We start from the raw sequence: 22,767 nt of genomic DNA, 5'->3' as shown, positions 1-22,767 counted from the left end.
AACAGGGCTCTCATTTTAGTGTAGAGCGTCAGACTGAATTTACCAACGCACCATGTCAGGTCACTCACTCTCCGGGACCGCCAGTGTTACTTGAATAAGTAAACACTGACCAACGGGACCAGACTGGCCGACCCGTATGCTCTCACTCAGTGGATGGATGATGTCACAGGAAGCCAATCTTACAAAGGAGGACCACACTTTGTTTTGCTATGGAAGCTAACGTTAGCTAATGTGCTAAAAAGTTAGCGTTGCAGAGAAATCCAATATTCCTCTTAATCCCTCCCCAGTTTCTGATGAGGTGGACATGATAACCCTTAATACACATAACGTTATTCATCCCTACAACAGGAAATACTTTTTCCCTAACCTGATATGAAGTGTGCGCTGCACATGTGAGCATTTTTGATGATGGCCTCCGTCCAGTCCTTTGGTCTTATCACATTTAACCATAGTTGTCTTTGTTTTTGTTGACGGGCAGTGGCGGCTGGTTTTGAGCCATGACTCCTTCTATTCTGGCTCCCAATAACACAACAAGACAAACACATTTTAACACTCCTATGGAGCCTACAGCCCTGTGGGGGAGAGGCAGCTGCACCTCCAGATAATAAAATGAAATCTTTATGATGTCGGCCCCAAAAGGGTCTGCTGTCATTGACTGCTGGTTGGGGCCCTGAGTCCTAAACAAAATCATATAGCAAAAGGCATTTCTAGCAGTCAGAGAGGCTAAAAATAAGCCTTACACAGTCTCATGCAGGCCACATTTTGGCCTTTTGTTGTGGCTTAGTACTGACATCTATAGAAAAGTTGGTCTCATTTTGAACCAGAGCATCTGCAGGTTAATTCCATACCTGATATGTTATGATAATTAAATTTAGGAATGATACGAGATGAAAAAATCCCTGTTTCTGTTACCTTTGCTGCCATCTTGACTGTAAACCCTGGGTTCCACCTGCTCACTCTGGCCCCACTATCATCTCTTCTTTGTTTTGAAGGGGAGAAAGAAATTGCATCCATGTTTCCCTCACATGCATCTTTGTCCTTCCCACCAGGGATGCATGTAGAGACACCAGGAAACCATGCAAGCAGAGAGTAAACAAGGAAATGTGTTCGAAGAAATGAGACATCGTTTCCTTTGAAGCGCCACGTGAAGCGTCGCCCGTTTCTGATAACAGCTGTCAGTCGGCTTTATTAACAGCTGGAGAGACTTTTGATGGAGTTTGAGTCTGCAGACGTGTGCCCTGTGCTCAGTCTAATAAAGCAGCAACGTTCTCACTGGCAGAGCAACAGTGGGCTGTTTTCTCTCTGTTTAACACCTGCACATGAACAACAACCTGCACTCTGTATTTATAATATGTAGGGTATGTACTGTGTCCCGATTAGAGGCGCAGAATGCATTTATATCATTCATTCATTATCTGCATCTGTATTTATTGATATTCTGGTAGGGAATTCATCATTAAATAACCCAGGATATGATTGTGGCGTCTTTTTAACACTGAAAATGATTTATTAGACTAAATGTTTCAGGGAAAATTGAAATTATGCAACTCATCAACCCGACGCTCAGGAATCAGCCTCACATGTAACTGAATGGAAACAAGCATGAATGATGTAAAAAATGTTATTTGCTGACAGACACACTCTCTTTGACTTTGTCTTTGTGTTAAATGTTAATGGGGGAAATAACACGTTGTGAAAAGGAAAGCCTTTATAAAAAATGAAGAAAGTTTTCTGTCTTTTGTTGTTTAGACCTGCAGTTTTCACAACTGATGAAAACAAATAAAAAGTAATACTTGGGAGTGACACACTTGAGTTTAATCTCATATCTGTCTTCACTCCGGTATGATGAGCTGTATCAGATCAGTCCGATTCACTACAGCGTCAGATCAATACAATACGGGGGCATGTCTGCTGATAAAAGACTTCCGTAAAGGCTGCTATCATGTATCGTCACTCATCGTTCCTTAGAGCACAAATAAGAGCTTTGGGACGGTGTTAATGATTGCGTACTAGAACGACTTCCGGTTAAAAGCAAAGAGCATGGAAATGACAAATGAGAGACTTAGGATGTACTCAGAGTGTCAGAGGTTTGTCTCCATATAACCTGTCTACTCTGGTTACACCTTGATGATGTAACTTGCATTTTGTTTCCCCTTCATTCCACCACTGTCACAGGCCCCCAGACACTCCTGGTGGAGATCATCTCACTACTGAGTTTTCTCTTGTCTTCTTATTTTTCTTCCATTTAAATGTCCGTGGTGGCGAGGAGGAAGGCGGAGGGCACACTGTGCTTTGAGGTTCTGGCTAATGTTAGGTACATAAAGTTAAACTTGATTTAGCCGCAGCTGTGAGCCTTTGGCTTTGGTTAGCAGAAGGCTAAACTATTAGCAGTGTTTTCCCTCCATCTCTGAAACACTTTGCTGATGTTGAGACGTGTTTTGTTTCATTTATTGTCAGACTCTGTTTTAGGGTGCTTTCACACCTGCCCTGTTTGGTTTGGTGCAGTCAAACTCAGGTTGGTTTGCCCCCTCAGTGCGGTTCGTTTGGGCAGGTGTGAACACAGCAGTCACACTCAGGTGTGCACCAAAACAACCGGACTGAGACCTTCTTGAAGAGGTGGTCTCAGTCCGGTTCCAAAGGAACTCTGGTGCGGTTGGTTTGTGGTGAGAAGGTGTTCTGACCTGGATGTGAAGCAACTGCAGTCACATGACACATTGTTTGGGTTAAACATGAGCATGTTACAGTCCTGGAGGATTATTAATGTGCACCTCCTCCTGTACTGCCTTAATATGCACATTCAGCACATCCAATGCATCAAAACATTGTTTTCTAGTTGGAGCCGCGCCTCGTTTTCAAACTGTATGGTTTGACTAAAATGAACAATGACAGCAATATAGTCCACGATGAGCAGCGCTAAAATCAACCTGCGTAGTTGTCCCTCCATTGTGACATTAGAAAGTGTCACATTTATCTTGCAAGTGTACTCTTCTTCAACGTTTGCTTTACTTCCTGGATTTTTCCCACATGGAAATTCTGACCAATCAAGAGCAGCTTTCTCACACAAGGCATTTGATCTGGTCCTCTTGTAAATGCTGCCGTGAGAACACCAACCAACTCTAGGCAATTATACAACTTTGGAACAACATGAGTCCCTGATTCAGACCAAAGGAGACCACTCTAGGGCTGACAGCATCCTGAGACTCTTTCTGATAAGTTTGCCCTCCTTTCTTTGGGCTGCTTTGCAGTGTAGGTTTTGTTGCCGATGCTGGATTCTCCGCCATTGAATCAGGCTTTCACGTGCACACACATCTGCATTTGTAGAACAGCCAGTAAGAGCACCCTCTCTCTGAAATGATCTGTGATTGGCCAAAGTCTCTCATCACAGCCTAGATTTTCTTCAGTCCAGAGTCTAAAAACAGAGTCAAGAGGAGGTGTAGAAGTCTAGTTTTCTCTCAGTCCACAATATGCTTAATGTTTACGGTGGGATTTTTGCCCAATGATGTCGAAAGAAATCTGCCTGCCCCAGCTTCAAAGTGAAAATACACTCAGTCACAGTGGCTCATGCCAAATAATATATATTGCAGTCTAAAGGAATGGTTCGATGTTTGGGGAAATATGCTTTGGTGGATTACGCGCTAATGTCTCAGCTGGTTAGCTTAGCATAAAGGCTGGAAACAGGGGGAAATAGTTGGCTCTGGTTCTTTCCAGTGGTAACAAAATCCACCTACCAGCACCACCATTAAAACGTTATCAAAGCAATATCACATGAGAGGGAATACTGTCGTACTGAATATCACCACAGTTATAATTTAGTTGTTGGCACAGGGCTGCAGGCCACAGTGTACGTTTGTGGATGTTTTTCAGATTAAACAGTGTTTCAGTGTGTGGTTGGTAAATGATTATGCCTGGATGTTATATTGAGTCGTATTAAATAAAATGCGAAGCACAGACAGGCAGATAATGACACAGTTTTCAGAATGTATCTGAGTGATTTTTTTCTTACTCTGAGGGCAGCTTTGATGCATGATGCATCAAAATCCAGAATAAGTAAAGCGATTTCAGAGATGCATCAGTAAACTGTAGAAAGCATATAGCCCACAGTGCTAAGAAATGAGTTCACTTTTTGTGCATGTTTTAAATATTTATGGATGTAGCGTATGCAGTAGATAAACAATTGTATCACAGAAACAATGTGCTGAAGAAAATAAAATAAATCAGCTAACAGCAGTGTGGCTGTGCAGAAAGAAATATAAGACATCAAGGAAAGCCCCACATCTATCCAAAGCTCATTTGTCCTGATTGGATTCCACTTAATCTCACACTGTGGACTTGACCTCAGGTTGGCCAGCTGACTAACCGGCCTCGCCCTCTTTCTTTCAGGATAAGGAGACAGAGAGCTGGACAGAGGGACGCTCAGAGAAACAGAGAGAGGGATGGCAGTGGAGGAGAAGCCGGGTGTGAAGAGCAGCAGCTCCATCGTCCCCTGCTTCCTGTTTGTGGAGGTAAGATCAGCACAGACGCTGGAAGGAGATGTTGGCATTGTACGTTTCTGCAAACCACAGATGTGTTACATTTGTACATTTCATACGGATCATATCAGCGTTTCGAAAATGGCGGAGTATATAAGCTGACTTGGGGAGGTGGAGGAGATGGTGGATGGTGTGACACCTTCCAAGCTACAGACCACTGCAGACCACAGTTTAAGTCCAACAAACAACAACATAGGTTGGTTTTTAGCAAGCCACTGTGTTTGCCACCGATCATTGGTGATAGTGCCACAAACAGCTTTTGCTTTTTACCAAGACATCGCTGTGTTTCCAGCAGACACTGTGCCACCAAAACTGGGTAATTTAAGCCAAAATATGATCTTTTCAAAGGCCAATAAATTATCAGTCAAAAGTAGGAAATTTGTATTATTATTTATTATTCCGTTAGTAAGACTATAGCTGATAAATAGAGCCGATAATACAAAGCCAAACTGCTTTCACTGACTTAATGACACAGCATCTACACCTCCAATGAACACAGAGAAGAAGAAGGAGAGTCAAGCACAGCATGCTAACTAGAGAGCCAAACATGTTGTCACCAGAGTGGACAATTTTCACAGTTTTATAGGAAGACAACACGATTGTGCCAAAGGTCAGATCCCTTTCTGTTGCTGCCATTACGCTGGTTAGATGCAACTCTGAAGGACCGTCCCCAGAGCTGCTGCCTTCCTGATGAATAGTCAGTTTAAAATCTGCTAGGTTAGCTTGAGCTAACACTGAGCTGTTAAATGGTCCCAACAAACCACACCGACACCAAAACGGCTCAACTGAGTTGTTAAACCTGTTAATAACCCCCAGTAATGTTAGCTGTGTGATGCTAACAGTTATGTAACATACAGTGTCTGTGGTTTGTAGAAACGTACAGTGTCAACATTACTCTGGTGTTTAATTTGGGTAAGAAACGTGAATGAGCTGTTTTTTTCTTTCACACTGTGTCTGTGAATGAAGCCTGAGGATTCAGGTATTTTTTTAAATGAATGTGTGATGAGACCTTGACAAAACTGAGAGCAGACAAGAGCTCCTTCACAAGTACCTTTATCCTGTTGGCGTAAAATAATAGTGAGCGCAGAGCCAGGAGGTGTTTGCTGATCATATCTTTGTTGGCTATTTCCTGTTTCTCTGGGCTTTGACTCGTGATTTATCTCTGCGACTACCTGTCCTGTCAGCCAGGAAACACCTCTGTGGCTCTGAGATTTGACTCTCCATCCAACCCCCCCCAACTTGATGCACTTTCCTCTGCTCCAATCTCTACTATCTCTGCCACAGCGGTAAATATTTCAGGCTGAACAGTAGAGTTTAGGACAGCTCAGCAAACACGCTCTCTGTTGCTGACATTCCCACTCGGTGTCACACATCCTGCCCTGCTCCAGCACCAGGGGCAGCTGAGGCTCTGCAAAGTGGCTGCAGTTGTTTTGTGGCACGTTGAACATTTTCCAGCGTATTTGTGAATTGCATGATTCATTGAGGTGGTTGCGAATGTCACAGCACAGACAGAGTGGATTTTCAGCAGCTGCACTGTGGGCTTTGGAGCTGTGTTGTACAGATCATGCCAAAGGTCATCGTCTATGGCAGACCGAGAAACACACTAATGCACCACACACACACACACACACACACACCATTTCATCCCTTGTGGAAAGCATGCTCTACATTGTTTGTGAGAGCAGTCAGACAGATGACTCAGAGGGCAACGGAAGTCCCAGGGCCTTCACCAAATTGTAACTGAGGTGGAGAAAAGCATGAACGGGTGAAGTAATCAGACTGTCTGTAATCCAATTAGACAAACCAAGCAGTCCAGAAGCTCACTGGCTTCAAGTAAGTCAACCATCAGCTCTTCAGCTGGAGCAGCCCGTGCATTCAGAGCACTGTTCTGTAACAGATTCAGAGCGGAGAGGCTGTTTGCATCGTTGCTTGCAGGTGCATCATGATGTGATGCAGATGTTACATCACGTTGGATTTACATGTTTGCGCAAATCAAACTGTATTTTACTGTAAATATTTTGCACTGCAGGGCTCAACAATGACTGCATGAGGCAAGTAAAACGCCACATTGGGCTAGTACATCTATCAACCCACTTGCCTAGTTGGATTGGTGGTAAAAAAAGAATTTTTTCGGAGCTGATAGCTATGGAGGGGGCCTTCTTCCTTACTTCTCATGTCTGTTGAGAATTGCACATGCCTAGTACTAATCGGGAACTCATGACAAAATGGAGTAACAGGTAAAACCCTATGGTCAGGACAGGTTTTTATTTCATATTTCTTAAAGGGAGTTTGACGTAACATTTTCCACCAGGGGCAGGATGGGAAATAATCTCAAAGAGAATCTAGTTGTAGTCCTGTAAATTTTGACCCTGCAAGATCCCCAGTCTTTGCAAAATCGAAGCGTGTGACTAAAAACTCACATTCGTCACATATGAGAGGGCGTTGCATTTTAGTTTTGGCCCAATCCCAATTCGTATCTTAACCCTCAATCTTAACTTTCAAGCTCAACCCTCAAACTCACTAGCCCTTAAAAGTGTTAGGGCTATCCTGAGACTTCAGACTGTGGGGGGCAGCAGTACGCCAAAGCTCCGTCCAGTCTTTCAGTTCAAAAGAAGAAGAAGAAGAAGAAGGTACATAACGGTGCAAACGTTTCACGTATATTGATAAAACTTAACAACATTACCACTAAGAAAAATTATATTTCGTAACGTTAACTGAACGACAGCTAATGTTATGGTTTGTGTGCACCGCGACAGCTAACGTTAACGTTACTATCGATCGTTACCGAAAAAATGTGTTCGTGTTTATGCTACAAAGAGGTCTAAAATCCATAAAATGACATTTAACTAAGATATTACAATGCTTATCGTAATTTAAACTCATATTTGCAAGGAAAATACTCACAGTTATAACTCTTCTTTTTTCCGCTTTCCTGCACGGATTTTTGAGATTGAGGGTGAAGATAGGAATTGGGATTGGGCCTTAGTCTTTTCACATCCTCTAGTGTGTGGTCAGCTTTAACCAGAAGCAAAGACACTGAGGTGAAAGAGACACTCGTGTTATAAAAACACCTGGAAGTTAGTTACTGTAGTTTGGCCGTTAACCAACACAGTCAGCAGTTGCCGCAGCAGCTGTGACACACATGGAGGCAATTAGGATACTTTGCAACGGATTGCTTCGATTTGCGTCACTATTGTTATTCCTTCCCACAGTCATAACTCACTCAGATCTGAACACACAGACATGATACACATACATTTCCTGAGGATATCATCATCTCAGATGTCTGTCGGAAATAAAAGCCATATATCAACTTAGAAATAATATAAAGAAAACTTGTAACTTCAAAGCTCCCCAGAGATTCATCTAGTTTTTAAGTTTTCTTTCAACTCTAGGTAAACAGTGATGGTTGTCTTTGCATCCATGGGTTCATTGCAAATAATACCTGCTAATAGCTAATACAGCATACTTTTAATAGTGCCAGTTGTTGAAATGTTAACATATTTGAAGCAAAACATAGTATTTGTTAAACAGTACATCTGCCGTCTTGTCAAAATCCAGCAATTCCTGCACACAATCAGTACATTTACATAGCGTAAACTGAAATTGGATATGGGGTTTAAATCAGTGGTTGCAGGTCCTTCCATCAAAAAGTGTTTATATGTGTGTTTGAAATGTGTGATGGAGGTTATTGCTCTAATGTAGTTTGTGATCTTGTTCAAGATTTTAGCTCAAGTGTGACAAAATGATCTCTGACTGTAATTGGTTTCGTAAGGTGGTACAGGAATAAGTGCATGTGACATTGATCTAGTGATGCGCTGTTGCCTTGTGTTGTGACTTGGAAGTGGAGCACTGAGTGTAGGATTGGAGTTGTTGTTCAGGATCTGAAAATAGAATTTAATGAGTAGATTTTTGAGAAGTCAGGGTGTGAGAGTGTGAGAGTGTGGTGCAGTGATGAGTCCAAAGAAGAGGTTACCATGGATCTTGTAAGCTCTGTTGTATAGTCATGCTGTTGGTTCAGTGGTTTCCTTTGTGGTGAGGGACCAAATCTGGAGATGGTAGAATATTGTTGAGAGAATGATTGCATGTCAAAAGCAGTAGGGGTGAGATATGGCCTGATCTTGTTGTAGACATACAGTTTCTGGTTGAGCTTCTTTGTTAGATTCTGAATGTGGTGTCAATAAGTGAGATGTGAGTCAAGGAATACTCTACTTTCTGTTATGTTAAGTGTTTGATTTGCAAAATGAACAGGGTCAGACATAGATATTGTTTTTAGGAGACTGAAAATATATACATTCTGTTTTCTTGACATCGATAGTTAGAAGATTACATTTCAGCCAGTCATGTAAGGGGTTAAGACCACATGATAGTTTCAAATTTAAGACATCAGGGTTTGGATCAGAAAGAAAAATTACAGTGTCATCGCCATATAGTAAGCAATTAGAATTTTCGCACACATTAGGAAGTTCATTGATGTAAAGGAGAAAAAGAGGAGGCCCCAAAATGCTGCCTTATGGAACTCCCATATTACTAGTTAGAGATGTTACCTGATTGAATTGGGAGTCGAATTCCTCCTGCATGAATACAGTCAATCAGACCCAAACTGGCCGAGGCGCTCTGAGCATGCTCCACAGTTTCCGCCCTGGGCTGTGACCCGGAGGTAGAATACCATTAAATGCGTAACAGAAGAAGTCAGTAACACCATGGTGAAATCTACAGCTAGAGCCGTGTGTTTTTTAACAGATGAGAAGACACAGTTCACGCTGTGTCTCCTCATACAGAGCTGTAAAGTTGTCCACCATGGTACCAGTTTGCCACTAGCTAACCGCAGCTAACTTGTTTGGTCTGTGATGTCCAATGCTAACAAGCTGAAAGGGGGCAGATCACTACCTATTGTAGAGGAGTCTGACATACCTCGTTCAATAAATCAATTCCCCTCATGTGCTTGTATACTGGGACAAAGATAGAAGTCCAATTAAATGTCCTAGTCGAGCTGTAACTGCAGCTCAACTTAATGTGCATGTAAATGTACTGACCGTTCTGTAGTTGTCTGCCAGTAAATGTGTCATGAACTGAGAGGGAAGCTGCTGGTATATTTACCTGAACACCTCAGCGAGTCTTCACTGTCCACCTACACTACTGTACCTCTGTGTGTCTGGCCCCAAAGGACGGACCATCATACAATAGTTACACTAACCCGCCCCGCCCATGTGAGTGTGTCTGTGGAGCACTGGTCCCTTTGGTTATAATACACTGTAAAAGCTCTCCATTAGGCCACTCCGCCATATGCCTCCCACACATCAGCTCTCAGCCCTGAGGTCTCAGTCAATTCCCTCGCTAACTCTACATCTGTGTGTGTGTGGTAGAGAGTATTTCTATCTATTTGCACTGGGATGGAGAACCCGGGCAGGCAATCAGGGCCAGGGAAAAGAGGCCAGCAGCTGTTACCTGTAATGGAAAGCAGTGGTTTGTTTCTGCTGGTAGAGACGACAGCATGAATGTGTGCATGGAAGCTGGGCAAAGAGCAGGTATACCTACAGCATACATTAATGTAATATAGATGCATATATTGGTGAGAATAGGTGACAGGTGAATGATTTAAATCTTGTTTAAATTGCGTCGTAAATCACACAGTTTGCCAAACCCTGCCACAAGGAGTTACTGGTGTATGAAATGCCTTTATTGTCTGTGATCAAGTCCTATATTTTTTAAACTATGATAAACTCATCACATCTTTTGCCTTCATCCAGGCACAGTCTCACTTTTTCTTCCTCTCCTTGCAGTTCTTGTGCTCACACATGAGGAAATGTGGAACTAAGCATGTTAAACTACCCTCACGTTTTCTACCGACTGTGCTTATTATTCAGTGTTTAGTGCCATTTCTCTGAAGGGTGAAAATATTAAAAGGCAGGCAGTCTAATTTACTATGAAAACACAAGTGTAAACAGTCCTGAAATATTGTTACGCATTTAGATATAATCTGGCAACTCGACTCATGTTGATGCAAGTTGGAAATCAGGCCACTGAGTCACAGTGTGAACTGGGTTTGGAGGAGCTGATCTCATTACTGATGCTGTTGCTATGCAGACAACAACATCACAGTTTCCTCTCTTTCTATTGTAACATACTCATTTTCATTTAGGCAGTAAGGTTTTTGCAGAACAATGGTTTCTAATGTAAATCTGGAGTACAATATTAGATGATGCCTTCATATTAGAAAGATACGGCCCCTCCATTACACAGCTTTACGTCCATTAATTGTCTTGCCTGAAGTTAGCGTCTTTGAAGTCACCTCATGTTCAGTTAAGAGCTTAAATACTATGATGAGGACGGCAGAATATAGTTTATCATTAGCAGACAAATGAGAGTTTTCTGAAGCATTGACGTCACTGGATATGGAGGCAAATAAGAGACATAAGTGTTTGCATTTTAACAGCTACTGAATACTTAATATTAAGATTGTAACACCCCTGAAATTATAGTATTGAAATATTTTACTTTGAAAATCATGTCCCAGATTTTTTTTTTCCTGAATTCAACTCTTTGAAATTAAAATTTGAAATTTTTTAAAGATATTTTTTTGGGCCATTTTGCCTTTAATTGATAGGACAGTTAAGTGTGAAGGGGGGGAGAGAGAGAGGGAGTGACATGCACCAAAGGGCCACAGGCTGGAGTCGGACCCGGGCCGCTGTGGCAGCAGCCTTGTATATGAGGCGCCTGCTCTACCACTAAGCCAGCAGCGCCCCGAAAAATTTGGAAATTTTTTAATTTGCGGTTTCAGAAGCTGAGGTTTTGTTTTTTTTGTTGAATGTTTGCAAATTCAGATCCAAAAATTCAAGTTTCAAAATTAAAAAAGAAAAAAAAAACTTTAAGGTCACTCAAATTCAAATGGTCAAATTTAGATCTTAAAATTCTACTTAAAAGTTTGAGTTTCAATTTTCCGTGCTCCGATAGGCCAGAAGTTAGTTCAGCTGTTCGGATGTAGCTATTTGAATTTTTTCGAACTTTCTGGGATATTTTTGGATCTGAATTTGACTAATAGAATTTGAGCTGAATCTAATTTTATTTTTTAATTTTGAAACTTGAATTTTTGGATTTTCTGAATTTTATAGAAAATTGAAAAACTAACTGAATAAAATAATACATTAATAACATTCAGCTTTTGAAATTTCAAATGAACAATTTTCATATTTTAACTTCAGAGAGTTGAATTAGGAACAAATAAATTCAGATAAATGATTTACAAAGTGAAATATTTTAATGAATTCAGTGGTATTCACATTCAAGTATTAAGCATTCAGTGGCTGTTTAAATCCAAATACTAATGTCTTTTATTTGCTTCCATACTGTGAGGGAAAATCACAAACTGAAGGGGTGAAAACAATGAAGTGAAAATGGTGGAGTTTGACATCTGTGCTGTGAAGTCAGTGTGAAGTACAGTCAGCTACACAGCACTGACATTATTCATTTTGCACTGTTACTCTCCGATAAGCCATCTTCAATAATTTCATGCATCTTCTCTCTTTGAATACTCTGTGCATGTTCTGTTGCTGCCGTCCAGAAATAAAGGTGTTACTGAGCGTGTGTACTATTTCACACCAACACCCTGTTTCACACAGCCAGACACAAGGAACCACCTTGGATAGGTTGCCAGTCTGTTGCCACAAACACGTCCACAATCACACCCCGAGAGGCAATTCAGAGAACCCAGATCCCCAACATAACATCACCTACATGTGTGCCATGCATCCACGATGCAAATGTTGCTGTTAATCACAACATTACATTGATTATTGGCTGCGAGGTGCTTTAGTTGTCGGTGCTGCCAAATACAGCGAGAAGGATTCAGGTTCGATTCCTGGGCCTTTCTGCATCCTGTGACCCAGGAGCTTATGCTGTTTAATTTCTGGACACTTCAAGCTGCCCACAGCCAGCATGTGAAACATGGTCCGTCTGTGTGTGTTAACTCTGCCATAGGGACATGAGCGTGCCCCTTGTCTCTGTGTATGCAGGGCCACGTTCTGTTCCACGAGACTCAGACAGTAAACAGAAAAACTAAATTAAAAACCAATAAATGATTCACATAAGAAAACAATGAAAGACGATGATTGACGGGCTGTAACACGCTGAGTAACCCTGGCTCTCGCTGCAGCGCCTGATCTGCTTTATGAAACGTACAGAGCAGTGTACTATTAATAAGTTGATATTAGAGAAAGGCACTCCGGAGTGCACTGACAAATGTGTGCGAGGGAAGTTGGTCAGTAGCTGCGTACTGATCAGCAATGGAAGGGAAAGTGATGCGAGAAAATAATTGATATATTTAAAACACAGAGATACACATGCGTTACATACAGAAGAATAGTTTGACATTTTGGGGGAATTAGCTTCTTCCTGTTCTTGCTCACATCTCTTGCTGAGTGATACGAGAACATTAAAACCACTCTTGTGTGTGCATGGTGAATATTAGGAGTGTAATAATCCATTGATCTGCATCATTGAAACAATTCAGTGATCAACAATCCAATATCATCAATGCAAAATGAAAACATCTGTCCCTATCTTAAGCTTTAACGCCCAGTCTAGACCAGAGATTCACAACGAGACAAAATGAAACAAGTAACTACTTGCAATGCACCGTTCTGCAACGTTCTAAAAAGCTGCCAGTTCACACCAATGCAACAAGATGAGACGGTGTATCATCTCTGTGCAACGACTCTCTGTACTTCCATTCTGATTTGCAGCTTTTCAGGCTTACTTTGTGGCTGAATATATATACAAAGATACCCTGAAATATTTTGCTATTCTTTGAGGGCCATATCGCCGACCCCTATTGGCAGACTTTGTGATATCAGCAAATATCATCATCCAACCTCTGTTTCCAGTCTTTTGGCTAAGTAGAGCTAAGTGCTACCTGGCTTCACCATCATAATGAGCAGATGTGACAGTGGCACAGATTGTCTTCACCTGACTCTCTACGAAAAGCAAACATATTTCCTAAAATGTCGAACTGTTCCTTTAAGCAACAGTAAACAGAGAGTTGAGGCGATTCATCCCTGGCCTGTAATGAGGAAAGGTGTGAGACTGCCCATCAAACACGTCCCTCCACACCCTCAGCATTGTGTGTGTGTGTATGTGTGTGTGTGCTAAATGTGACAATGATCCATACCAAGCCAGGAGGACCTGCTCTTTTATTTAGCCCCACACCTCATCAGCAGTTACCATGGAAACCAATCAGCCAGACTCATTCTCCATCTCTGCTCTCTTTCTTCTGACTCCTTTCATCCTGCCAGCCCTAATCACAAGTCACAACCTTTTCTATCAGTGCTACCCACTCAGCCATCTTGTTCTGCTTGTCTCCTCCATTTTGCTCCATCATTTCCCATTTTTCAGCAGGATTCCCCGCCAGCTCGTCTTTTGTCTCCAATTTCGGGGCAGATCTTTCCCGGCCTTTCAGAGCGGCGCAGATATCGGCATCACCTTTCATTAATCTCTGATTAATCCTGTTTTAATGCGTACAAATGTGAGTCATCATCTTTGCTCCCCATCTAATCCAATTCTGTAAAAGCTGATGATACAATGAAATGAATTATTTAACCTTTTTACCCGGGGAAGCAAAGTAAATCAGCAGTCAGACAGTTTTTCTGTTTGCTGTGCGGAGGGAAGAAACTCTCTCCACCTTCACCCTAATACAGAAAATATAATTATCCTCTGCCATCTGGAACACACAAGCAAATTTGCAGTTAAAAAGTAATTTCTGTTTAAAGCTAATCTGCTGTGTGCTTCAGTGAAGAGGTGTAATGGAGAACGCAGCAAAGAGTCTCTGATTAGGCACTTATCCAGACCAGTGGAGGGGCGAACATAAAGCCCCATCCCACCACTGTAAATACTTTTCACTGCAGCTCTTGTCTCAGCTCTGCAGGCGGCTGCCACCCTCATGACCTGGGCTCAGATTTAGCACTGGCTGTGGTATGATTTGATACATATAAGATTTTTATCAGCCTAGATTTGCAATTTGGGCCTTTACATATCATCATATTAGGGACCGTGCAAAATTATTAGAGAGGGAGGAGGTATCATGAAAGATGGAGGGCTATGGATCTTTGCTGAAGGGAGGGCAGCGAGACTTTTCTTAAAAGAACAGGGGAGGTTCTTGTTTTATTTTTCTCAACCTGGTTTTATATTTTAATTCAGCCTTCCCTTGTGAATTTTTAATTATGTTTTTTAAAAGTATACAGCGCAGGAATTGTGGTTTACTGCTTGTAAACAAAATTGCAGTTCCACGATATCACGGTATTACAGAATTTATATTATTATCACTCCGAATCACCCATAAAGGAATGAAAATGTAAGGGTTATTTTTGGTTGAACAAACATTTTATTGCTATAATTCAGGGGTGTCAAACATACGGCCCGAGGGCCAGAATCGACCCACCAAAGGGTCCAATCCGGCCCACTATAGGTGACTTTGCACACCTGATATTGAAGCAGTTGTGGAGGCTAAGTGGTGCAGCTTTCAGGAGCAGGTTAAATGAGCATCATACTTCATGTAAAATGCTGCCTCTGAGGCTTTTCCACCCCGACCACAACACAGCTCTCTGAAAAAAACAATAAATACTTCCTGTGGCAATGTTTAAAGATATTGAACACCGTGAAAACTTTTGTCAACCAGCAGCTTCAGTGAGAACGAATCTGTATCAGACTTCGATTTAAAACACTTTGAGTGGAACCCTGCAGCTGAGGAACAGCCAAACATTTAGATATGTAGATGGTTTGTGAGGCGCGGATAACTTAAGCTGCTTTTTCAATAGCTTCCAATTTAGTTTGGCGTGGTGATGCCAGCATTACTGCAAAGGAGTGGAAATGTATGGACAAATGTAGTGACAGCGAATCGTAGACTGAATGTGGAAAAACTGAAACATATTGCTGAAATAACACTTTTTTCTCAAGATATCTCAGGCTGTCCATCATCTGTTATTAGATAGATAAATGCTTTTAAAATGTACTTATGCTTCTTTACACTGAAAGAAAATGAAAGAGAAAAGTTAACACAGAAAATTAAACTAATATGTACTTATATATTTGTATTTAAGTGTATATAATATTAATAAAAGTTAAACTATATAAAAAACAAAAATATATTTTCCTACAGTTGCTGAGTTGTGAGATTTATTGTTGAAAATGTAACACATTTACACTCTCCCGTTCTTCTCTGCATATTTGAAATGATAAAAATAACTATAATAACTTTATTTACATGGCACTTATCTAAACAAGGTTACAAAGAGCTTCACAAAATGCAAGAATATAAAACAATAAAATTCAATTACAATGATAAAAACAATGTTAAGAGAGTCAAAGAGCACAAAATGAAATCAAACACAGAAGAGTAGACACGTTCCTATAGAAATGTTTGAAGCAATGATTTAAAAACAGGTAAAGTGCTTTTAAGTTAGCGAGTTTCAGCTTGAGGATCTCAGGTTACGACTCAGCGGGAGTCTGAAGCTCAGTTATACATCTTGGGGGCTGAACCATGTTGAGCCTTAAAAGTAAAGGTGACTGACACCAGTGGAAGGAGGCGAGAATTGGGGTGATACGGGACCTGCGGTTGGTCCCAGTTAACATCGAGCAGCAGCATTCAGCCCCAGCTGAGGATTTACTAAGGTGTGTGAACAGAAGATCACAGAGGTCAAGACACAGACAGACAAAGGCATGAATAAGACTTTCTAGGTCAGAAAGAGACACCACTGATTTAACTTTGGTAACATTTCCTTGGAGGAAGTACCAGGATTTAATGAGATTGATGACATGTGGTTTAAAGTTCAGATGAGAATCAAATGTGGCACCGAAATTTCTGGCTGTAGATTTTATATTAGTTGCCAGTGGACCAATAAACCATTTTAATTTGCTTGTGATCGGGGCCAAAGATTATTATTTCTGTCTTGGTGGAGTTTAGCTGCAGAAAATTACAAGTCACTGATAGCAGTTAAGCACTCCATTAAACTGCTAAGGCAGCTGAGATTATGAAAAGCCTCATATATGTCTTCAAAGACCAATAAATGAGTCCATATTTCACAGTTCTTGTTTATCCAACAGAAAAATATTAACAATCCTTAACCGGTGCTTATGGCTTTAAACAAACATTTACAAAATGGAGGTTGGAGAGGCACCAAAGGTCGGTTCTTGTGGAATAAATAATATTAATGTATGGAGGTATCCATGCTAATGTGCTGCAGTTATTGCAGACAAGAGAAGGGTCAACTAAAATATTAATAATGCTAAAAACATGCACTTGTTTTTATAAAATGAAAGATCAAACTCTTCTCCAATATTCTTCTTTTCTAAATAAAGTTTTGTGTGTGTGTGTGTGTGTGTCAAAGTCTTTAAAGTGTCATTATGAGTTAGGGTGACTGTTTTATAAGATTTAATTACCTCCTGTCTCAAACTCTGAATCTCCCCTGTTACACATCCGCTATTATGTATCCCCTATTGGGTTAGTGTGGGTGTGATCGTTTCCTTTGCCATCATCTAAATTAAACCACATTTGAGCGGCCAATGTCTTAATCCTCCACTGTTTTCCCTGAGGTCCCTGTCTTGGAAACATGAAATGTGTGGATGGATATTAATCTTATGGAGGGAACATTGGTGTGGGTTTCAGTGGGGACGCAGGGGACACGTCCCCCTCAATATTTAGAACATGTACATTTGTCCCCCACCCCGAGTAAAGACATGAAAGTAGGAGAGGACTTTTATTTGGACAAAGTTAAAGACATTCACACATTTACTGAACATGTCTCCCTGGCCTCCACCTGCAAAATGTTTCTCAAAGAGACTTAATATTACTACAAAAAAACATAGAACAGCTACTTACACATGCAAAACAGCTGCAAAAAGACAGACAGAGGCTCACACGACTATGAAAAGAAGCAAAACAATCAAAAAGACACACAATGATTTCAAAGGGAGGCAAAGCAACTTCAGAGAGTCTTAAATGACTGCAAAGAGACAAAATTACCATTTAAAGGCACAAACTACTACAGTACGAGGAGATGGAAAATGAGTACAAAATGACACAAACGAATAGATACAAAACAACCACAGAGATGCAAAATTAATACAGAGCAACACAAAAAACTACAGAGATGTAAAATTACCACAAAAACAACAAAACAACCACAAAGCGATGCAAAATTATTACAAAAGACACTGAACAACTGCAGAGAGACACAAATAACACAAAGACCACAAAACAACTACGAAGAGATGACAAATGACCACAAAAAGACACAAAACTAATACAGAGATGCAAAAAGACCACAAAGAGGCAAAATGAATTCAAAAAGACAAACAAATTAAAAAACACAGAGAATGACCACAAACAACACAAAACAGCTACAAAAAGATGCACAATGACTACAAAACAATACAAAACTACAAAAACATGCACAGTGACTACAAAACAATACAAAACAACAAAACTACAAAAAGATGTGCAATGACTACAAAACAATACAAAACAACAAAACTACAAAAAGATGCACAATGACTACAAAACAATACAAAACTACAAAAAAAAAGAAACAGTGACTACAAAACAATACAAAACAACAAAACTACAAAAATATGCACAATGACTACAAAACAAAACAAAACTACAAAAAGATGCACAGTGACTATAAAACAATACAAAACAAAACTACAAAAAGATGTGCAATGACTACAAAACAATACAAAACAACAAAACTACAAAAAGATGCACAATGACTACAAAACAATACAAAACTACAAAAAGATGCACAGTGACTACAAAACAATACAAAACAACAAAACTACAAAAATATGCGCAATGACTACAAAACAAAACAAAACAAAACTACAAAAAGACGTGCTATGACTACAAAACAATACAAAACAACAAAACTACAAAAATATGCACAATGGCTACAAAACAAAAGTACAAAACTACAAAAAGATGTGCAATGACTACAAAAAATACAAAACAACAAAACTACGAAGAGATGCAAAATGACCAGAGGGACCCAAATCAATTACAAAGTGACACAAAATAACGACAAAAAGACAAAACAACTACAGAGATGCAAAATGATGACAAAAGGACACAAAACAACGACGAAGAGACACAAAATGACAACAACAAAATACTACTGCAAAGAGATGAGAAATGACCACAAAAGTCCAAATTCAGTAATTTACAGTTTTCTTGTTGGAGGGAGTGTGGTGTGGCTTCTGCAGGCCATGTTCATGTCTTTTGGTCTTGTCCATATATTGTATCCTTCTGGAAAGAAGGGCGTCACTTAATTGCTGAGACGATGGACATAACTCTTGATTTCTCATTTACCTGTTTTTATCTTGGAAAAATTCCTGAAGGTCTCAGGAAAAGGGACATATACCTCTTGAAGATCTTCATGGTGGCTAGTAAAAAAGCAATAACCAAATGTTGGCTACAGCGAAACCCTCCTGCCATGAGACTGTTGACCAACATTATAAACTCGTGGAATGGAGAAAATGACTTTTACATTGAGGCTTCAAAGGAGCAAGGATATGAATACTAGGAAAAATGGGATTGTTACATGCCGCACAAAGACTCTTAATAACCCCTACACATCTCAGTATGTCTGTGTGTTTATGTACTGTACCTGGGCCTATTTTGTTTTTGTTTATTTGTTTTTTATTGATACTGTACCAGCCGTTTTGTGTTTGAACAACAAAAATAAAAATAAAGTATTAAAAAAAAAAACAGAAACACAAAATGAGAACAAGACAAAACTACTACAAACTTCTCTACAAACAGAGAAGATGCAAAATGACCAGAAAAAAGACAAAACAACTACAGAGAGATACAAAATAAACACAAAAGTACTGCACAGAGATGAAAAATGAACACAGAGATACACTTAACAACAAAAAAGAGATGCAAAATGTCAACTAAATCAATTAAACAACTACAGAGACGCAAAATGACCTCTAAACTTAACAACTATAAAGAGACACAATTTTTTTTTTTTTAAAAAAGATGTAAAATAACCAGAAAGAGACACAAATCAACTATAAAGAGACACAAAACGACCACAAAAAGGGCAAAACAACCACAGATGACAAATTACTTCAAAAAAGAGACTCAAGATGACTACAAAGAGACACTACATGAACATATAAGCAGCTCTAAAGTCTGTGTGTCTTGTTCCTGTGTAGGAGAGGTGGTGGGGCCTTTCACGTGTCTGTGCTGCCCAGGGTTCCACTGTCTCATAATCTCCCAATCCACCCATTTACTGGATTTACACCAGAACTTGCAGAAAAGGCACAAACTGGTGCATAAAAAATCACCAGGCCTTTGGACAGGAACAAATGATCCTGCAGACATTGCTATATGTTAAGTGCTCTTACAGCAAAACCGTGGACAAATGGTGAAACCTGTGGTGTTGCTTTTCTTCTCCAACCGTTTCTGCAGAAGTTTCTATAAACTTGTATTCCTGTTCCCCTGCTGTAATGTAGGAAGGAGAGTGTCCAGCAGAGGGCGCCGCTGTAACGCAGCTGAAGCTCCCTCACCACACACAGCTCCACTGTTTGCAACTTGCTTTGAGCTTTTGAATGTTTCACATAGTTTTGAACCTGATCTATCAACAGGTGTTTTGACACAAGCATCACTTTTTTTATTCCTTATTTTTCTCACTTAATTCACTCTGACACTTGGGGGGGGGGGGGTAATTTCTCTCACAAGTGTCAGCACGCACACACACATACACACACACAGTCTCACAGCCTCATTAACACCTGAGCGACATGCTGAGATTAGACCCAACACATCAGCAACGTGTCTGTTCCTGCCTCCTCCGTCTTTATAAATAGGCCAGTGTGATTGATGGTGGGTAACACGCTGGTAACTTCACACCTCACAGGAAGTCTCCTCAGTCTCGCCAACAAAGACCCCTCCCCACCCAGACGTTCTCAAAAAGATATCAGGGTTCATTAAACGTACATAAAGACAAACATACAGGCTAAAACATGAGCATGTACAGAGTCTCTGTCTGAGGTGTGATCAAGCAAATTAAATCAGATGTAACAAGATAAGGTTTTTCTTTGGTTTCCAGCTGGTGAACTTCACAAGCAGGAGCGACTGCTTTAAATTGACGCTGTGATGCAGAACGAGCCTGAGAGACTTTCAGACCTGCACACTGATGAATAATAAGCTGTGTCCCCTTTTTCTCTTCATATCACCAAAGCTTTTTGTCTTTTGCCTCACGCCTGTCTTGTCACCTTCCAAGTATTTCCTCTGGTCTTAACTTAGCTTTTACACACAATAATTCTGTCGGCTCATCATCTCACAGCTGTGTTTGTTATCAGTTTGGTGGTTTTGCTGCAGGTCAATGGGGAAACTGTAGATGTGCACTGCATGCTGGGACCTTAGTAACCTTTGGGCTCGTGAAATCTTTTCATATCAGTTAGAGAACAATTTAAAAAACAGTCAAATTATTGAAGTTTGACATTTCGATATTATGAGATTGTCACCTACGCCGCCGCCTACTACATGATGTATTTATGATTAAATGCTCCCACAGCTTAAAGTGGCAATCTGAAAGGTTTCAGTCCTGCTTGACTGGGCAACACTGTGAGAAGTAGTTCTTCTGACTTTGGTGTGTTCATGAGCTTTTACTTTTTAATGTAGAAACAACACGGACGTTACAGAGAAGATGTTTGATATTATATTGCTCAAAGCTTGGAGTGTCTAACGCCAGAGGATCTCATCCGGCCCCTCGAATGACTGTAGGAATGAGATCATTGTACCTATGATATCCTTGTCTGCCTGTTTCATCAGCTACAAACGTTTCTTTGACGCTTCAAATAGAAGTTTCTCACTGTGAGTACCAACACCACTTACTTCAAAAAATACTTGTTCGCCATGTTCTGAACAGACACATTATAAACTCTGTGACTTTGTATTAATACAAAGGACGCATTCACACCAGGATAGTCCAGGGGACTCTGTTCAATTGGGCGGGGAGTGCCGAAAAATTTCACACCTTCATTTGGTTCGGTTCACTTTCACACTGCACTTTTTAAAGCGGACCAAACCGCCTGGACAACGTCAGGCAGTTACAACAGCTGCTCATTTGGGGGTGGTATTGCCTGAAACAACCACTGACCAGGAAGAAGAGAAGCATGAGGAAGAAGAAAACCCAGCTCATTGATTGGCCAGGAGCGAAAACAGAAATCCATCCCCTTCAGCGGCTTACTTACTTACTTATGCCTTACACCTCTTTTGGGGTATAGACCATCAACAAGGGACCTCCGGATTGCCCGATCGCTGGCTTTCTTTTCTATCTGCGACCAGGTGTATCCCATCTTCTTGATGTCTTCCTGCAGATCCCTTCGCCAGGTGTTTCTTGGCTGACGACCTCTCTTTCTCTTCCCTTGAGGATTCCACGTCAGAGCCTGGCTGGTGATGTTTAGTCTCTATATACAGACTCTACATTCAGTGAATGTAGAGTCTGTAGGCAAACCCCAGAGATCTTGCCTCCGGAAGAAGAGCGGAAGAGCCCTGGTTTCTGGTTGTAGGCTGTTTGTAGTCCGCGTGATATTGAGCAATCACGTTTGAGCCAGCTGCAGTTGTTGCCAGGTTAAACGGTCTGTGCGGTGAACTAACGAGGCGGAACATAATTGGCGTCACTGCAAATTCTGAATCCATCGCAATGGTTCAGCATATTTACTTTATATATAAACGGAAGTCTGAAACGGAAATTTGCCTCCTCCGCCCAAATCAAACCAGAATGCCAAAAAATCAGGGGTCTGCCCCCAGAGGCTGTATCGCCGTCTGCTGGAAGTCAGACGCCGAATACAGCCGATGGGTTCTGAGAATGGGTGATGTTTGACATTGGTTTTCGAAGAGTGTGCCCTATCCATTTCCATCTTCTTCGTCCGATTTCAGCCGGCTTGGTCAACACAAAAATAATGGAGCAATAGTCCTCTGACCATATGTCAATAACCGCCTGCACCTCCTCACGACTCCACGTCTGCCCACGAGACATTTTCCAACTTTTTCTTTTTTACCTCTACTTCCCCCGGTTTTGCGCTGTTAGCTTTGTTTTTTTTCCTACCCAAAATGCACTGCACTCTATGTCACTTCCTCTCTTTTGATTCACTGGAAAGTCCGTTTGCATGTCCCACTGTAAGCGACCAGGGTTCATTTGCAAGTGAACCGAGACCCCTAGTTTTCAAGCGAACC

At 40.8% G+C, this 22,767-nt stretch overlaps 1 protein-coding gene across 8 annotated transcripts in view; it reads left to right on the top strand.

Moving 5' to 3' along the window:
- The window catches only part of plppr2a (phospholipid phosphatase related 2a), a 186,440-nt gene that overhangs the window by 97,820 nt on the left and 65,853 nt on the right, over nucleotides 1-22,767 (top strand). For all 8 annotated transcript variants that reach the window (XM_033645929.2, XM_033645930.2, XM_033645926.2 and 5 more), the window contains one exon: nucleotides 4,381-4,502. In XM_033645929.2, the coding sequence (XP_033501820.1) occupies nucleotides 4,434-4,502 (69 nt within the window). In that variant the 5' untranslated portion in view covers nucleotides 4,381-4,433. The remainder of the gene's footprint in view (nucleotides 1-4,380; nucleotides 4,503-22,767) is intronic.

This window comes from Epinephelus lanceolatus, chromosome 18, assembly GCF_041903045.1.
Source record: "Epinephelus lanceolatus isolate andai-2023 chromosome 18, ASM4190304v1, whole genome shotgun sequence".
Classification (NCBI taxonomy): Eukaryota; Metazoa; Chordata; class Actinopteri; order Perciformes; family Serranidae; genus Epinephelus; species Epinephelus lanceolatus.
The sequence above is the reverse complement of the archived record's forward strand: the minus strand, read 5'-3'. Positions and strand labels throughout refer to the sequence as shown.